General features: G+C 44.9%; 2 protein-coding genes across 2 annotated transcripts; one reads left to right on the forward strand and one right to left on the reverse strand.

Moving 5' to 3' along the window:
* The first annotated feature begins 64 nt into the window (after positions 1 to 64).
* LOC133411195 (insulin-like growth factor-binding protein 1) lies at positions 65 to 3,249 on the forward strand. The gene is made up of 4 exons (XM_061693220.1): positions 65 to 1,562; positions 1,642 to 1,766; positions 2,449 to 2,577; positions 2,657 to 3,249. The coding sequence occupies exons 1-4, from the start codon at positions 1,223 to 1,225 to the stop codon at positions 2,780 to 2,782; spliced, it is 720 nt and encodes a 239-aa protein (XP_061549204.1). The 5' UTR covers positions 65 to 1,222; the 3' UTR covers positions 2,783 to 3,249.
* A 266-nt stretch (positions 3,250 to 3,515) lies between these two features.
* LOC133411193 (insulin-like growth factor-binding protein 3) lies at positions 3,516 to 13,086 on the reverse strand. Its single transcript, XM_061693218.1, has 4 exons — positions 12,644 to 13,086; positions 9,685 to 9,935; positions 6,936 to 7,055; positions 3,516 to 5,010 (listed from the first exon to the last, which is right to left on the reverse strand). Exons 1-4 carry the CDS (start codon positions 13,017 to 13,019, stop codon positions 4,885 to 4,887), a joined length of 873 nt encoding a protein of 290 aa, XP_061549202.1. The 5' UTR covers positions 13,020 to 13,086; the 3' UTR covers positions 3,516 to 4,884.
* Positions 13,087 to 18,528: the final 5,442 nt, after the last annotated feature.

The raw sequence follows: 18,528 nt of genomic DNA on the forward strand, positions 1-18,528 counted from the left end.
TGGCGTTTTTTTTTTTTTTTTTTTTTTTTTTTTTTTTAATTTAGGGATGTTCACTGCCACTTTTTTTTCAGCCCGATACGAGTACGAGTCTTCTCTCTTGAGTACTCAGCGATACCGTGTTCTTGATGATTTGCCAATGTGTCAAACCGCCACAGTGCAGCATCGACTACTGGTGTGGACTTCAGATGTCAGATTTTATTGCCTTAAGTATCGATTGCTATCGACAGCGTTTTCCTTGAAATAAGGCCGGTATTGGCCCGATACCTGGTACCGGTACTCGCCTATCCCTTGCTGTGTGCCTTGAGATTTTTTCTAATGTACAGTACAATATGTGCCTTGGCCCAGTAAACATTGGTCTAACGTTAGGTGCTGCATATTTAACGTTAGACAAAGCAGTTGAGAGGAGGTTTTCCTTACGTATTTTGGAAATCGGGTCAGCCATGATTCATTGGGTCAGTGGGTCCTGTGTCGCTCGTTTCAGTGCCCAAAACCTGGCTCACCCAATTGGGTGGAAGCTCATTGATTTGACTTGGGGCAGGTCAAAGTAAATGCTGTATTATCATCTGGAAGAGCTTTGCTTTTTTTGTTTTGTTTGTAATGTAATGCAGATTGTAAAACGTATCAAAAGTGAAGCCAAGGCTGTTGTGTGTATTGTCACGTTCCACCAATACTACACTGAAGGAAACGACCAATTACCGTCGGCTGTCTTCACACAAACATGTTATGATTCTCGAGGGGTTATGCAATAAAAAGAGGTGCATGCGCGCGTGTATGTATCTCATGGCCTTGTTTATCTCCCTTTCCTGATAAGATGAACCTTCACCAAAGAGGCCGCTGCAACGAAACGGCTCGTGTGTCAAAACAGTGAACAGAAAACCAAACATGTTATTCGCTCCTGCATTGAAACATCTTCAAGCCAAGTGTGTTTTCCTAACCCTCTTCAGTCATTGATGAGTGAAAGCGGCCCAGCAACCAACCCGAGCGGCCAAGCTTGTTTTGATGTCCAATCACTCTGCGTTCCAAAGTCAATATTGATCCCAGACCCTGTGAACCTTCAACCACGCACGTCCGGCAGGGTCAACCTACTGTTTACTGCAGCTATGTCACAAATATTTTATGTCTGTAGGCGGCGTGTCAATCATTGACCCTCCCCAGAGGCCAGACACATGCATAAATACGGCTGGAGAGGGAGGCGGCGATAGGAAAAGTGCGAAGAGTTAACATGTGTGGATTACACGAGAAGATGATGCTGGTGACCCTTGCGGTTTTGGCGGCGGCGGCGGCGGCGGGGTCGTCCCCGGTGGCGGGACCCGAGCCCATCCGCTGCGCCCCCTGCACCCAGGAGAAGCAGAGCGAGTGTCCCGCCGTCCCGGCCGGCTGCGGCCAGGTTCTGAGGGAGCCGGGCTGCGGCTGCTGCATGGCCTGCGCCCTGGAGAGAGGGAGCGCCTGCGGGGTCCACACGGCGCACTGCGCCCGCGGCCTGCGCTGCTTGCCCAGGCCCGGCGAGGCCAGGCCTCTCCATGCCCTCACCCGGGGACAGGGGGTCTGCACCGAAGACCAAGGTAGTGTCAGCGCCGCATCTATATGTCACGTTTCGCTCCCGTCGAAAACGTAAACGCTCAATGAAGCGTTGGTGTTCAGATGATGCTGAAGACGACCACAGGTCACTGCAGTACATGCTGGGCTTGCCCAACCAGGACGCTGACGACGCCCGGGACAGCATCAAGGCCAAAGTCAACGCCATCCGCAATCAACTGGTGCAGGAGGTGAGCCCACAATCTAAAACGATGAAATTAGTATCATTTTATTTTTTATTATTATTTTTTTTTTAATTACACTAATGTTATTCCTTCAAGGGGAAATCCAATTTAACAGTTAAAATGTATTTTAAAAAATTATGCTCATATCCCTTAATGGAAAAATCAGTTCAGCCTTAAAACTAGTTTGACATTTTATTTCCTTGATGGAAAATTAAATTTAGTGATTGAAACTAGCATAATTATTCTTGAATTGCTCAATGGAATATTTAATGATTTGCATGTAAAAATATATTTGTTTCATTTCTTCAATGGGAAATGATATTTATAATGGGTTTACATTTTTTATTTGAATCCTTTAACGGCATTCCGTTTCGTGATTAAAATGATTATACCTTTTTTTAAAATGAATATTTTTAATCCCACAATGGAAAATGTATTTGATTCAAATTTATATGAAATTCAACAATTGTGTATTTTAATCCTTCAATTTAGTGATCAAAATTACTATAAAATACATTTATTATACTCATTTAAAGGAAAATTAAATCTTGTGATTAAAATGAGTAAAACTAACTGAAATCATTTTAATAATAATAGTTAGTGAATGCGAACAGCAGCAAGAATAGTCAGCAGCGTATATGGAGCAAAAAGAGCAAGCGAGTTGACGGTCAATTGTTCTGCCGCACAGGGTCCTTGCCACATTGCGCTTCACGCCGCCCTGGACGCCATCGCCAGCTCCCAGCAGAACCTCGGCGAGAAGTTCACCACTTTCTACCTCCCCAACTGCGACATGCACGGCTTCTACAAGGCCAAGCAGGTGAGGGGCCACAAAGGCGTCGCCCGCCCGCCGTTGCCCGGCGCCTCCCTTCAAGTTCTCCTCTTTGTCCTTCGTCAAGTGCGAGTCATCCCTGGCGGGCCCTCCCGCTCGCTGTTGGTGCGTCTCGGCCTGGAACGGCAAGATCATCCCCGGAGCCGGCGACATCCCCGGTGACTCCGAGTGCCACCAGGAAGTCACTCACTGAAGCAACAAATGATCCACAAGCACACACAGGAGGACACCTTCCTCCCTTCATGGAGCCAAATTGTAAATTATTTTATTTATTCATGACAAGTCTTTTTTTTTTTTCTAAATGTTTTCCCTTTTTTCCCCCGCTCTTCAATTGTAAATAGGGCAACACTGTATACATTTGTATTTCTGACTAAATAACTCCATTCCTCAAAAACCACAGCTCTGCAACCTCTGCCAAGCCCCATTTCAGGGCCTTCTTTTTTTTCTTCTTCAATTCATTCACATCGACACAGCCGCTCATTCATGCAAAATGTTGACATTGTCTGCATGCATCTTCATTTCCTCAATGGGGGATACTTAAAGTACCGCAAGTATGTGTATGCTGGTCAAGCACAAACATATCAGGGCTCATCCGAGCTTCTACATTTGTCTACCTCTGCAGTTACCCACCCCTTTTTCCACTTCTGTCCACAGGGTCACTGCGTTTTTTTTTTTTTTTTTTTTTTTTTTTTTTTTTTTTTTTTTTTTACATACATTCCATCATTTATTCTAATATTTATTATCATGTATCATTCCTGTGTTGATTCTTTTGTAATCGAGGCTTGCTGTGCAGCAGTTCTATTTATGTGCCTATGTAAAATATACAGCTTTGTGAAAAGCCGTGTATGTGATTGTGTTCACTTCACGTACAAACCCCGAGAAGGGATTATAACAGTTTCAATAATTGTTAAAATACACAACATACATGGTTTCATAGTGCCTTTATTAAGTAAAAATAGACCTTTGAGGGTTGCCTTATATTGTACATGCAAACTACATAGTTACCTCAGGCAGGGTTTCCAAATGGTTTTCAGCACATAAAAAAAAAAAAAAGGCCCGTTTTCCCCATAACATTGACATACACTGTACATAACCCACTGGTAATTAATTTAATATAAACAGGGGTCAGAAGTTATTTTGGGCAAGAAATTGTGTGCCTGTTTGACGACCCAGCAGAAATGTAACCAGATCCCAAACAATGGTGACCAGAAATAAGCGGGTTCCAGCCTTTATTCTCATTTGATCTTGATTAGATATTAGCAGTATTGATTAATAAGAGACAGTTGCGCTAATTTCTGGGCTAACTCACGCGATGCATTGGACAGGTTGACTCCCTGAGTAACGCCCGCTTCTTCTGGAGAATGAATGCAAATGCATGTTTGTAATGAAGATTTATTGGGATCGAAGCCCCAAGCAGTGCCAAGACCCTCTTGGATTTGATGTGTTTACTGGTATTAAATCGACTTTTTTGGCGAGCTCAACACGCCCGAAAACACCAATTTTTGCAAGCCCGTGTATGCTTGTGAAAATGTATTTTCGAGTTCCCGAACATGACCCCCAGAGAACTCCCTCAGTAATGCTCCTTGGAAAGTTGAGAAAACTTTTTCATGCACTCCGGTATTCATGTTGGTTACACCGTGCTCGCAAATGCGCCACATTTTGCAAGCGTATGCTTCCAGGTGAAAATGTTGGGGTCATAAATACGACCCTTGCCATACTCACTCATTAGCGCAGCTGGGAAATTCTGAAAGAAATTAGCTCCGATACCACTTTCAATGATCAATACAAAATCTGATGGCAGGCATAGAAAAGTCTCAGGTATGCGTGCAAATTGGATTGAATCGGGTGTCTGCCATTTTGGTTTGAAAAAAAAACATTTTGGTCGAATTCCAGAGTTCATACTTGGTCAAACTGTGACTCAGAAATTTGCCCAAATGAGCCCTAACCGGAAGAAGTTATTTATTTATTTATGTATTTATTTATTATTTTTGCTTACGGCATGTAATGTGCATGGCGTCAAAGTTTGACAATTTCGACAATTCATCGTAAAGAAAAGGCACCATTCATTGTGCTTGCAGCAAAACTGTGCGTCTGATCAGCTTTAGAGAGCAATTGCTCGAGTCTTCTTCTTTGTCAGAAATGTTCCAGAAGAATCCATCTTGTTCCTTGTGTAAAAAGGTCCCACGGATAGAAAGAGCAAACATCCACGTATCGGCTCTCTCCCAATATCCTCAGTGTCTCTGCTTGTTTACAGATCTTTAGCCCTCCCCTTCCCTCAACGTCCCGTTTGGGCTCCTATTGGCTCTGCGAGTGTAAGTGCCGGACGACTCCTCGCTCCTTCCCATCGAAACCTGGCAAGGGCTGCCCGTATTTGTCCACACACCAACAGAAGCCTCGCTTTCTGCCCTTGGATGGACGGCACTGCGAGTGAAGAGGAGGGATAAGGTGAAACTAAATGTAAGAACAAAAGCAAAATCTAGTTGAATGCGCAGCATTATGGCTAACAGGCCACTTTAGTCAATGAAGGAGAACGGCAATAGTTAAGGGGCATCGGTGGGCAGATTGTGCTGAGTGGACGCAGCCTTGGCCACGTGGCGCGCGGTGGTATTTTCAGCTACTTTTATGGTCCACCTCCTGTTACGCACACATATAGAGAGGCCTTAAAGGTAAACAGAAACCTGCTCAAATATTTGCTTAGGGACCTTCGTGAACAACTGAGAACCAAGATCTATTTTCAGGAGCCGGTGGCAGCACGAATCATCTGTTGCTGATTATACCCCACAGCTCCAAATTATGGGTACTACAAATGACTTACAGAGTCTGCATGGAGCTACCCGAGGGCTGTTATTTTATTGCCAATTCTACTAAAGGTCAACCTCCACTCTAATAAAACACGCAGACGTTCGTTACCGATCGGCGTGGAAGTTGTGCTTCTGCGTCGTAACGCACTCCAGCTAAGAATAGCAAAGCGTCACAAAATGTCTCCTAGGAGACGTTTATTGCTATGAAAGGACGCCTTTGGCTCCAGATTATCCACATGTCCGGATTAGAGCGGGCCACATGAAAGGAAGCACCGGAGGCCTGCGTGCACACGGCACAGCGCACTGCATCCGCTCTACATAAACAAAGACAATGCTTATGAGATGATTGCAGGTCAGAGGAGAAAACGTCCATTAAGCAGGAGGCCGTGCTGTGTAATAAGAAAGGCGATGCAGCGGCGCCCTAAGTGCCTCCATATGAACGCGTCACAACCGCTCATTTATTACAACCCCGTCGTGAGCTGAGCTGCTACGCGAGGGATGGTGTTGGGGGGGTGGGCGTGGTTTCACGGCAGCCACTCTATTTCTGGGACCGCTTCTCAAAAGTCCAGCAATTATGGGGCGAGGACGTCGGGTGCCGGCGGCCACCTTGACGTCTGTCTTGCTGGGAAGGATCCCGAGCGTCGTCCCGGCCAGGCTACGCCGCCGGGGTTTGGGCCCTGCGGTCGCAGTCTCCAGTGCCAGTGGCTCGGGGTCTACCTCACTGGTGTGGTGGTGCAATGATGGGGCTCTAATAACTACCGATGAAAACAGGAGGACAGATTCACATCTATAATTGGGTTGCTGGAGGCCCGCAGTTTGAGTCACTACACTTGGGCTTTGAATCTCTATTAATGCAGCCTGCAAAAAGCAAAACATTTGGGCTTGCTCGAAAAATTAAAGCTCTTAGAGGCTGTTTATGTTTTGAACTGATCTATTTGGGTAAGTCAGAACATTTCATAACGGGTCTTAAAGTGTTGCTGTTGTTGAGATGAATGTTTGGCACCGTTTTTACGTCGGATGCCCGTCCTCACGCAACCCGCTAACAGTGCAATGGGTCTTATAGTGTACATTGTTAAAAATGACATTAACCCTTTTCACGCTGTCCGTCTAAGCCGACTTTTGCTTGACTCGCCGTCTTGCGTGTAAGGTACTGACGGGGGCTTTTGGCTCGCCGGGGTTGACCCACGATTTAACCGGCGGAACATCGCCAGTGTGGAAAGCAAGAAGAGTGTGAAAATTAAAACCCACGTTTGTTCGTGTTGAAATTGTCACCGTCCAAGTTGTGTCTTAAAAGGAACAGGAAAGTAAATGATGGTTGCAAATATGCAATCACCACAGTTTGGGAATTGCTGCTTTACAAAGTGGCATCCCCAACTACTGGCCCGACACGCACGTTACAGTAAGCTCTTTATAAGACCGAGCAATTCCGTAAAACTGCTGCATCAGAGCCTCATTAACAGCAGGGCCAACATTCGAAACAGAATCCAATAACGCCTTTGCTTCAGCAACGCTTGTCTTTGCCCTGATTGTGCTTGTGTTTCCTACCTGTTTTTTCTTGTAAAAGCCCTTCTTGTCACAGTTTGGTATGCGGAAACCTCGGGGGTTGAGGATGTCTGTAATCTTGAGGCTGCTGAGGATGCTCTCGATCTCTCGCCGACAAGGACCCTGCGGGCGAGGGAACACGTAGCCACTTATCACGGTAAGCTCATCACGAAATAGTTCCGTGCCAACGGTCGTCGGTCCGTGTTCAGTTATGGCTCGACTACAGGGGTCGGAAGCCCACGGCTCGCGAGCCACGATTGGTTCTTTTGATGTGTGGCATGTGGCTCGCAGATAAATCTTACGCCCGGTACACACATGACGGGAATCGGCCTGTTTTTATGCCGATTTTGCCCCTTCCCGACAATCTTATGTCTAATAAGATTATCCTATCAGATTGTCCTTAGGTCTGATGTGTGTTAAGAGTGGATTCGTCCCGATTTTAGGGTCCGAAACAGTTCGGGGCCGACAATCTTAAATAATGAACGTGTGCAATATTTACGGCCAAAACTCTTCATGTGTGGGGAATCCCGACTTCTCCCGCGTCCTGACGCCAAGAATGGTGACGTGGCACAAAATGTAGCCGATCAAAGACGCACTCAAGACTGACGAACACGGAAATGAACGTAAATGAAAACAAAAACACGTCTCACGCGATGTGGGTTCCAAGAAGAGAAGAAGAAGAAGAAGTAGTTTCCAAAGCAAGTCGTTTTTGGAGAACGTCGCCATTTTACAAGGCTCTCAGATCTGGCAACCTTCTGGAAAGTTCGGGAAATATTGATGCATATCCAGAAGTGTTTCTTCGTCTTCGTTTTTTTAAGATCACGTGTGATCGCACAAGATTTCTAGATCGGTGTTGGAACAGAATCTTTATGTGTGCGGTCTGCTGTGTTGAGATTCTTGGAGCACACCAAACATGACGACCCAAACTGTGAAATGGATTATTTTTTTTAAACTTTATGTGTGCGGGTCTGTGGCAGATAAAAAAATCTTTTAAGAGTGGAAAAAGTGTGTACCAGGTCTTAGCTGACAATTTTTAACATGATAAATAATGAATAATTCCCCTTACATTTTAGAGTAAACCATTACAGAAATTCACAGTGTTAAAAAAAAAACATTCAAAATATAAAATATTCTCACGCATTTAAATCCATTCAGTGCCAATGCCAGCCGTCCTTCCGGGTACGGTAGCGTCAGACTGATTTTTATTGCATAATGCGGGAGACAACCCGGGTCATTGTGAGTCTTTTGAATTGAATTTGGTAAAGAAAACAAATCCACCGATAAACTTATTTTCGTGTGTACTGATGGTGCTCCATGTATGGTGGGGAAATCGTGGTTCACGTAGCTGACTTCCGAGCTGCTAGCGATGGACTGATTTCGACTCAGTGTCCCAGGTGTCCCTTCCCTGTGATCGACATTTGGTCATTCCGGGGTCAAGTCCGCCTTTCGGGGGTAGTGTCTGTGGATGTGGCCAAGTTCTTCATGACTTTGCAGCTTCTTGGAGTTGACTTCCAAATCATAACTTGTTTGCGAGGAACTGGGGAGCAACTCCAGATCATCTGAGGCCCGGCCAATTCGCTTCACTGTCTGATTGATGCAGTCAACTTAAAGCTGCGTTATCCAGTTGTGTTAGCTTGACTATGAGAAATTGGATTTGTAATGTTTCTACTCTGATACTCTGATCTGGACTAAACAAAAAAAGACACTAGTGCAGATATTTGGTCCCGTTTACTTTGTGTTCACGTTGCCGACCAGTAAACACATTTGCATAAAGCCACAATCTGATTGCCCAGTCCGTATTGGGAATTATTGTCTCTCAAAATGCAAACGTTCCTAAAAAAACTGCTGGCTGCCAACACATTTACTGACCTTTGCTGGTAAATGTTTGTTTCTTTTCCTATGCTTTTTGCAGTCATTTCCCTTGCTTGTGTCATGGGCTGTGCATAGTTCAAACTTCAGTTGACGTGAATCAGGATATCTTCAAGCGGTTTCAGTCCTCCTGTTTGGTGTCCACCAGAGTTCTAGTGAGAGCATTCAGACTTGCCCAAACAACCACCAGGGTTTGTTTTAACCCAACCGAACACGACAAATGTGAACAAAGTCGAAAAAGTCAAGGTTTCATTCAGACAACCACCATAATTCAATTTCCTGTAATGTTGACTTGCGACCAGACCAAGGTGTACCCCGCATCTCGCCCTAAGTCCGCTGGGATAGGCCCCCTGACACAGCATAGGCGGTAGAGGAAATTGATGGAGGGATGTGGGATGGGGGAACCTTAAAGGCAGAGCCAAAAAGTCTTGTCCTAAGCTCCAAGTACTCTGGTCGCTAATTAAAGCGACCATGCAGCCAAAGCCCAGTTCTCGTGTGCGTTCACGTATCTGGCCAAAAGAGGAGCTGGAAATAGTAGCAGGGCTTCCCAACAGGCACTCACGCCAGCCAATCCATCATCCTTTGGCGCTCGGCGCGGCCGGCACGCGGACGCCTTGTGGCCAAACAACCGCCTGACCCAGGTCAGCCGCAGGGCCACGGTCCCCGCTCGCTGCCGTGCCTTTCTGTTGGTTGCGCCGCCTGCCAACCTTCAGCACGCTTCCCCCGGAAAATTTCATCACCCGCAGGAAGAGAAAAACACCAAAAGACCGAGAAAGAGCAAGACAGAGAGACAGAGAGAAAGAGAGAGAGAGAGAGAGAGAGAGGAGAAAAACATTCCAACTGCGCGCTAAAGAGGAAGGAAAATATTGGTTGTGGTACTTACATACTCAGGCTCCGGTTTGATCTCCAGGGAGAAGTTCTGTTGGTCTGTCAGGAGTGGTCCAGGCACTTCCTCCATTTTATAGCTCTTGGTTCTCTTCTGCTGCTCCCGTCGTAGGATTTCGGCCTTGGCGGAGGGCAGGAAGGGGTTAAGCAGCGGTCTCACGGGTCCCGCGGGTCTGCTGTGAGCGCCGTTCATCTTCTGGAGGACAGCGCCAGTGGAGTTGCGTTCCTCATCCTCAGTCTCGAGGGTCTCTGCCGGTGTTTTGAAAGAACACGTGCTCGTTCACTGTGCTGTGTTTTGGTTGCTGACCCAAGCGCAGGCATTCTAATACTGTCGGGTATGATTGTTTTTAGTAGTTTTGCTAGGTGTCAACCCCGAATGGTACATACAGCAGGCTGTACAATCAAAATACTCATGCCTGCTCATTATGGCCAACCAGGCTGAGGTAATTTTGTTAGGTATAAATCAAGTGTCAAGGGTGTAAAGATAATGTATTTTAAGGTTACGCTCCATCGAGAAGTTGATATCTGATCCCTAAGGGACTACTTCAAGGGCAGAAAAGGTACAGGTATCTTCTCAAGCTACTGTATATGTCAAGGCTATACTGATAGGACTTCCCCAGAGGCAAGCAAGACCGTGATTCAATTTCTAACCCCCAAGGTACCACGATACACCTACCTATGTGCCTCATTATGCTTACTTCTAGACACGCCAGTACATTTTCCATTACCAAGGTGCAAGTTGTGATAACAGTCCATTCTAACCCCCAAAGGACCACAATACAATCATGGAAAACTTTTGAGGTTACCACTCCAGTGACAAGCCATATTGTGATTCAATTTCCAACCCCCAAGTTACAAAAAAAAAAAAAAAAAAAAAAAAAAAAAACAATTACCTCGTTGGGCTTCTTTTTTTTTTCAGGACCAAAATGGTACAGGCGTAACCACAAGCTGTAAGTCGAGAGTCAAAGGTATAAAGGTAGTGCATTTGAGAATACCTCGCCAGTAACAAGCCATATTATGATTCAATTTATAACATCCAAGGTACAACAATACACTAATGTGATCAATTGGCCTTATATTTAGCAACTTTGGTACATTTTCCAGGATCAAAAAGGTGCAGGTATGGTCCCAAACTGTAAGGGCCGTATTTTCGCGAATGGCAAAAATCTGCCACGGCGGGCGACGCAGCTCTGCCCCAGGGCTGGGTTAGACATGTGTTGCTCATTTTGAGGACAATCACACCCCGCGGGTCCGAGAGTGGGCGGGCTGAGTCTTTGCAGCTGCCGTAATTCGCCACCAATCAAAGCGGCTCCTCCCATCCCCTTTAAATGCGGCGCAGTCTCGACGGGGACATCTCCGTATGGAAGAGGACGATGCGTCATCGCAGCGATATGTACACGAGGGGAGCATTGTCACTGCTCTTGGCGGATTCACCAAAATCGCATTGGAAAGTAATTGAAATAGTTGCATTACTATTGCAACATCAACAGGGTAACTTGTAATTGCAACCGATTACATTTCCAACACTGACCAATACACACAGTATATACAATACAGACAGTATATTTATCCAGGTCATTAAATGGTTCCTAAAATGTACACGCCACATGCCAAGGATGCAACAGTTTTAGCTTTGTGGGCACAACTTGCAGTAACAAGACATTGTATCTTAAAAAGTATATGATAACGGCATTACAAAATAGAATTACTCTCATGCTCAACTGTCCATCAGCCACCAATTTTCTATAGGGTCACGGGCGAGCTGGAGCTGAATTTGGGGCGAGAGGCGAGGCACGCCCTGGACTGGTCGCCGGTCAATCCCAGGGCACAATGACAGAAACAAGCATTCACGCTCACGTTCCCACCTATGGACAGTTTAAATTCTTCTTCAATGACCCTTGACATGCTTGTCTTTGGAACATGGGAGGAAGCCGGAGGACCTGGAGAAAACTCAACACGACGACAGCAGAACAGGCAAGCAGGATTCAAACCCAGTAACTCAGAGTTGCGAGGCGGAGGCGCTAAACACAACGTCACCTCATAATATATGATCATCTGTTTTTTTTAATAGCACTTGTGCTCATTGGGGTCACGGGTGAGTTGGAGCCTATCCAAGCTGAGTCGGGGCGAGAGCCCGTGTACACCCTGGACTGGTCACCAACCAATTGCGGATACTCATAAACAAAACGTATTTTTTTAAATATATATATATATAATTGTAGTAGGGCCCTTAATAAATATATATATTTTTAAATGATTCCCACCCCTGGTCTAAATGATAGACAGTGATACCAAAAAGGTTTATAATTGTCAATAGATGCCACAAAATGGTGACAAAATACTACTTTTGTCTAAATCAAGCTCCTCATCTCACTTCAACATAGTTCCTTGACACCAAGATGCCACCAGATGGTGCCCAAAAATATTTTGTTTTGAGTACAAAAAAAAAACAGCCAATAGGTGAGTTTCCCCACTGAATAACAAAAAGATAGGTTCATCCAATAAATATGAGCAAATAGGGGAATTCGTGAGTATAGTTAGTCAGACATGGCTAAAAATCTTGGCAACCCTGCAGTCGAGTGTTTTTTGTTTTGTTTGTTTGTTTGTTTGTTTGTTTTTTGTTTGTTTTTAGGCATGACTGTTGAAAAAGACACTTTTCCTTCTGAGCGTCTGCCATGAACTCAGACAAAATGACTAAATGAGTATTTTCTAAATGGCCGAATATATATATATATATGTTTCAAGCCGCCTAGTCAACGTCAGTCCATGGAGAGAGTTGAAGTACATTCTTACTTTTGCAGCTCACATTGAAGACCCTCTCGTCCCTCGCCCCCGACACTTAATTAGAAGCCCATAAAGGTCCAGTATGAGCCATAAAGACAACCCTGTGCTCATTTTACGCACCGTTCCAAAGCCCTCAATGCACGCCAGTGTGAGTAATCAAGGTGCACGCATACCTGGCAGTTCATTGACCGGAGGCGTCGGTCCCTCCGCGAGCCGTCGAGTGCTCGTGTCGTTGGCGCACACCCCTCGCCCCTCCAGAAGCGCCTGCAGAGGTCTGGTCTCGCCCGGCTGGTGCTGGCAGGAGAGCCCGGCGCCGCATCTGCCCGTGTACACGCCGCACGGCTGGCCGAAGCTGAGCGCGCACGTCAGGCAGCAGCCGCAGCCCGGCTCTCGGACTCTCTGGGCGCAGTCCTTGGGCAGGGGCTTGCAGGACAGACGCGCGCCGTCGTCGCACGGCTCGCACCTGATCACCGGGCCGAGCGCACCTGACCCACGGCCGAAAGACGCCAGCACCAAAGTCACGCAAAGTGCGCGGAAGCACGGATCCATGGTGGCGTGAGTGGCCGGGGGAGGGGGGGGGAGTAATCCTGCTGTGGCGACTCCTTCTGCGCTCTCATTCACGTAAATCCACCGCACAAAACATCCCAATATATAGACCCCGGGACTCTGGTCACTCCCCCCCGTGGAACTCCGATGATGAATTGCCTCCACTCCACTCTGGCATTTCTAATCACAGCAATATGCTTGGCTTTATTGTTCCAAATGATTAAATATCCACATCAACTGCGTATTTCCACCCCTCCAAACCTTTAAATCCACAAACCGCTCAATCTGCAACTGAGATTGAGCGTGCCTACACTGAAATCCCTCGCAAAATCAATCAGCAAGCGCTAAATTGTGATTCCAAAAAAAAAAAAAGCCAGCAAATTGCATGCGATATTTGTGCAGTGTGCAGAATTGTTTGTGCGTCAAGTGGGTCTTGTGTTTGAGTGGAGCCCATTCACAAAGTCACCGATAGGGGGCGCCAAATTAGTCTGTGTGCGTGTGAGTGACGCGTTCGATGACCCCTTGTTGCCTGGTCTAGTCATGGCCCCAAAACGTTTGGCCCATTGCTGCTTGAGTGTACAAAAGTGTGTCAGCAAAATTCCAGGATTAGTGTCACCAAAGATATTATTTCAAAACCCAAACCACAAAGTTGTCTCCTTAAATGTGGGCCTGACGCTCAAGACACCCTGCAGCATTTGCGTCGTTCGCTTTGCAAAAAGAGGCGACGGTTGTGGCAGGACAACTCGTGGCGAAAAGCCCGCTCGCAATGCCCGAGCATCGGACAGTTCCTTGCCGAGAAGAACTTCGAAGTGGAAAACTTGTCGTAAGGATTTTCAATTTTTTTTTTTTTTTTTTTTTTGGACACACCTCACATAAATATAGACACATATAGTAGCCTATATTATACTGTACAGTATATTTCAGTGCTAATTAGGGCCACACAGAAAATAAACAACAAAATTATTGTTTATTTTCAAAGAGGCTCAGCTGGTTGTGTTTAGGATCTTGAGGGAATTTGGATTTGCTGGTTTAAAAAAAATATTCACATCGCAACTTTTAAATGAAAAAAAAAAAAAACATTTACCTTGTAATATTATGACTTAAAACAATACGGCACTGTAAAAAGCACTGAAACACTTGCATTGGAAAATAAACATTTATTTCGACATTACTTTAAATAAAATTCTTATATATATTATATAACTATGTGTCACTTACCGCCATATGAATTAAAAATATGAAAACTGGAGCAACTAAACTTGACAAATAAAGTATAATAATTCCATAATTCATTGTAAATATCTTATACAAATTTCAATGGAGACACATAGAATATAAACAACAAAATGAATATATGAATTAAAAAAAGAGTAAACTACATACTGGTAAAAATACTGCAACAAAATATGGTGTATCTTTTTTTCCGTATGTAAATTTGCATGAGGAATCATTGCGCGCTAGTGGTTAGCACATCTGCCTCACAGTGCGAAAGTTCTCGGTTTGAATCTGAACTGCGACCTTCCTCTGTGGCGAACGTTCGCAGGTTCTCCTCACGATTGCGTGGCTTTTTGTGCGGGTAATCCATCCTCTTCCCACATCGCCAAAACATGGACGAAATCGTCCATTGATGTAAATGTGTAACCGTGAATGGTCGGAATAACTCTCGTCCAATCAAATTGCTTGGTTAGACTCCCTGCCGTACAATAAACAATTCATTGACTTCGTTTCGTACGGCCCTCGCAGGACTAGAAAAACCAATGGCTGGGAATAGGAAAGAGTTTCCGTACCTCTGCCAAAATAAGTGAGACATTCCAGTTTAATTACATCTGTGGTGATTACAGATCATAGCGGGACTATGTTAAAAATCAATACAGCGCCTCCTGGCTTCTTAAAGGCCTGTGTCAAAGTAGGCCTGGCACACCGCCCGCCGCCGCTAACTCTTAACTAGGCAGCTCTACAGCGGAGAGTCCTTCTCACCGGAATGCCAAACATTTGTTTCGTATTCAGGAAAATGAACGGCGGGGAGTTGCTGATTTTCCTCGCTCTCGTCCACGGAAGCAAGGGGGCATTTTTGGAGCCACCTGCACATTTTCCGCATAGCAGCAGCCAGCGTGGGCCGCTGCAGGAATGTCGTCCCACCGAGCGGCCGCTCAATAAAGAGGGAGTGTGAAGAATGTTGCCAGTTCTCACACACACACACACACACACGCACACAGGATATTACTGTACTGTACATGTGTTCGACATGGGCTCTAATCTGCTGCATTTGAACACTGTTTCGGGACCATTTGGGCAGCGCTAGCCAAGCAGGTGTAGCTAAAAATAAACCTTGCTACGGGTTGTGTGCCAGTCTTAATAAACCACATATGTCAATGCCGTGTATAATACTCTCAACTCAATAACGCCTTTATGTGGATATTTTTTTTTTTCCACCATGCATTAAAGTGTTATTTCACCCCAATGACATGCTAATGATGTACCCAGCAAGAGTACCGCTCTGTAGTCTGACCGAATTAAAATATGTCCCGTCAAATAGTGACCGCACCAATCAGTAAGTGCTGCCAACCGCTGCCAATGACAAGAAGAGCAAAGGACAACAATCAAGGTCTTTTTTGATAGACAAGAACTTCCATCCTTCCATCCCGGAGCCTGACTTTGGGTGAGAGGCCGGCTACAACCTGGAATCGATGCCAGCCTATCACTGAGAAAGCAACTTTTCACATGATATTATAGTAATATTTGGCCAATGATGATATCAGTTTAAGATTAAAAGATCATTTATGTTAGTGCGCAACAAGGTGTGGGCGTTTCAAATGTTTTTTAAGATCAATGTCCTTATACTGCTACGCATCCGTTTCGTTGGATTGACGCTATTTTCATTATTATCATTTCCTATTATTATTGCTATTTAAATAGATTAATCTTCAACTAAACTGCTGCTCTGTATTACATATAAAATGCATATTCAAAAGAAAGACAAATGCCCGCCCTCGTCCAACCGTTTGCCAACTTCGATGACCCTTTTTGTTTTGTTGTTTCAGAAAATAGCTGCCCTTCCCCCAACAGTTTCGATCAGCGTCTCGTGTCAAGGGTGCAGCCCCCGTTATCTACTTTTCGGGTCTTGAAACTATTCCACAGCCCTAATTATATTTACTGTACGATTCGTTATTTGCAGATAATGACCTCGATTTGAACCCCATTCCCCCAAGCAGTGTTTCTGTCTCGGAACACGTACGTAGTGTATATGCTCTGTAGGTGCATTTAGGCAAGACAGGAACGGGTGGAGCTGTTGAGGAATGAGTCGGTCGTACATATCACATGACAAGTCTGGCGAGTTCAATGTTTTTCTTTTTCCTTCTCCCCTCACTGATCTTATCACAGATTGACGGCATGTTAACGACTCTATCGCCACCACTAATACATGCGCGCCATACCTGTTTAAACAGGCTCTGACTGGCTTGAATGCAAAGCAGCCATATCGGATGAATTATGAATGTATGTATGTATTGCAGACGGACGCAGTGTTGGGCAACAGATAAACCTTGCCAAACACGACAGAGGAGCGTCGATCAGTCATTTTTTTTTTAGACACTATTAGAGGTGAAATTCCTATGTAACATGATACATAAGTGAGCTGAATGGTAGTTAGCATTTTTTATTTTTTGTATACCTAAAATGGTAATCGCAAACGGTTACCGTCGCGCAAAGGCTGAGTTTATTGTCTCAAATTCTGTACGGAGTTTATACCATACACTCAGTACAAGAATATGCAGTTTAAGGATAGAACTCCAGCCCTCAGAAATGAGAATAAAATGCATGCTAGTCGTAAAATGACATTTCCGACGCCATTTCCTCCCTCCGAGCAATCCGAGACTGTAATTAGGAAAGCAGAGGACGACGGAAGATGAGCTTATAGTAGCGTAGGCCGGGATGGTTTCCAGAGTGTTCGGAAGCGCTCTGAAATTCTCCACAGTCGGCCCCCAGCCCCTTCCAGACAATATGGCTTGCTATGTCTACAGCGGTCTGTCCGATCCAGACTTTTTAACGTTTTCACCCATGCGCGTACATTTCCTCACATGTGTGAAGGAGGTCCGACCGCGCTCTGTCAGTCGCGCCCGAGTGGACGACGGAGAAACGCACAAAGTACCTTTTCAGTCACGCTTCATTTATATTAGTCTGTTCGCACTTCACAGCAGTGAGGCCGGCTTGAACGTTACAACGAGTGGGAAAAGCACCTGAACCAAGTGGCTCCAGCCACGTACCGTACCATTACAGGCACACTGTAAACAAAGACTCAATTAGGCTGGCGATATCCCCTTACAGAGCCTATTTAGAATGCGCTATTTGTTTCTGCAAGCGCCGGTGGTCTGCGGTTATATAAATGCGGTTTGGTGTGAATATTGTCGTGAGCAAGTTATCGCTGCTGAATGTCAATAGAAGTCGGTCGAAAAGGTTGAAAGCAGGAGTGGGCAGCCTGCGGCCTGTGGCCCGATATGTGGCCCTTGAGAGCATTTGATACAGCCCGCCATGCAATTGGAAAAACGAATAAAACCTTTGAAGAAAGCACACAGAAAAAAATGTATAAAAATAAATAACCCACAAATGCTCCTGATAGGCTGAGGGGTTTCTGGGGAAATCTATAGCTCCAACGGACTGTGTTTCCCATCGTGTATTGCGCAAAGGCACATCATTATAATTACATCCATAGGATTGATGTTAAAACTGGGTAAACTTCAGGTAACTATTTATTAAAATGTTCAGTCAACTCTGTAAAAGAGTTGCTGCTCAACCTGGGAACTCCTTTCACATTTGTTTTTCATTTATTTGAACTTAAAATAAAGATGAACATTTCAGTTCTATTGACATTTTGGAAAACTTTATTTACCGTAGAAACGTTTAGGGAGCTATATAAAATACAAAAAGTGCTGCTGAGCACTTTATGTTCGTGTGATTAAAACAAAGATGTCTATTATCAAAGGGGGGAAAAGAACATATGCTAAGGCGTTCAAATGAAGTGTTGGAGTTTGTATTATTGAAAATGTTGATGCCAAATATTTTCCATTCTACACAAATGAATATCAGCTCCAGATAATCGGCTATCAGCCTTCTTGACTACTAATAATCGGTATTGGCCCTGAAAAAAAAAAATAATAATAACATATGGCTCTATCTGTAGCGCTACTGATTCTGAAGTCCCTGTTCAGATTACATTGACGTGTGCACATAGAGGCTGAAATCTAATTGGACAAACATCTTTAAAACACGTTCTACAAGCAGCACGGCCAAGAGACATAATGAAGAATTATGCAGAAGCGCTAAAGCATTATTTTTCTTTTGGCGTCTTGGCTCAAACCCTGAACCTCACTTTCTGGATTGAAGCCTGGTTTCTCGCGCACGGCCATCTTGGAAGTGGAAGTTGGCCCAGCTGTTGCACCGATGAATCAGAAAAAGTGCCGAGTGCAATAACGGACTGCCCTCTTTGTGCAAAAAAAAAAATGGAAGTAAACCTTGA

Source organism: Phycodurus eques, chromosome 13 (assembly GCF_024500275.1).
Source record: "Phycodurus eques isolate BA_2022a chromosome 13, UOR_Pequ_1.1, whole genome shotgun sequence".
Taxonomy (NCBI): domain Eukaryota; kingdom Metazoa; phylum Chordata; class Actinopteri; order Syngnathiformes; family Syngnathidae; genus Phycodurus; species Phycodurus eques.

Coding starts and splice junctions, on each gene's coding strand:
- LOC133411193 (XM_061693218.1), bottom strand. CDS start 13,019: ATGGATCCGTGCTTCCGCGCACTTTGCGTGACTTTGGTGCTGGCGTCT. Junction 9,936..12,643: donor TCCGGTCAATGAACTGCCAG/GTATGCGTGCAC, acceptor AAACACCGGCAG/AGACCCTCGAGACTGAGGAT. Junction 5,011..6,935: donor GCTTTTACAAGAAAAAACAG/GTAGGAAACACA, acceptor CTTCACTCGCAG/TGCCGTCCATCCAAGGGCAG.
- LOC133411195 (XM_061693220.1), top strand. CDS start 1,223: ATGTGTGGATTACACGAGAAGATGATGCTGGTGACCCTTGCGGTTTTG. Junction 1,767..2,448: donor GCAATCAACTGGTGCAGGAG/GTGAGCCCACAA, acceptor TCTGCCGCACAG/GGTCCTTGCCACATTGCGCT. Junction 2,578..2,656: donor GCTTCTACAAGGCCAAGCAG/GTGAGGGGCCAC, acceptor TCCTTCGTCAAG/TGCGAGTCATCCCTGGCGGG.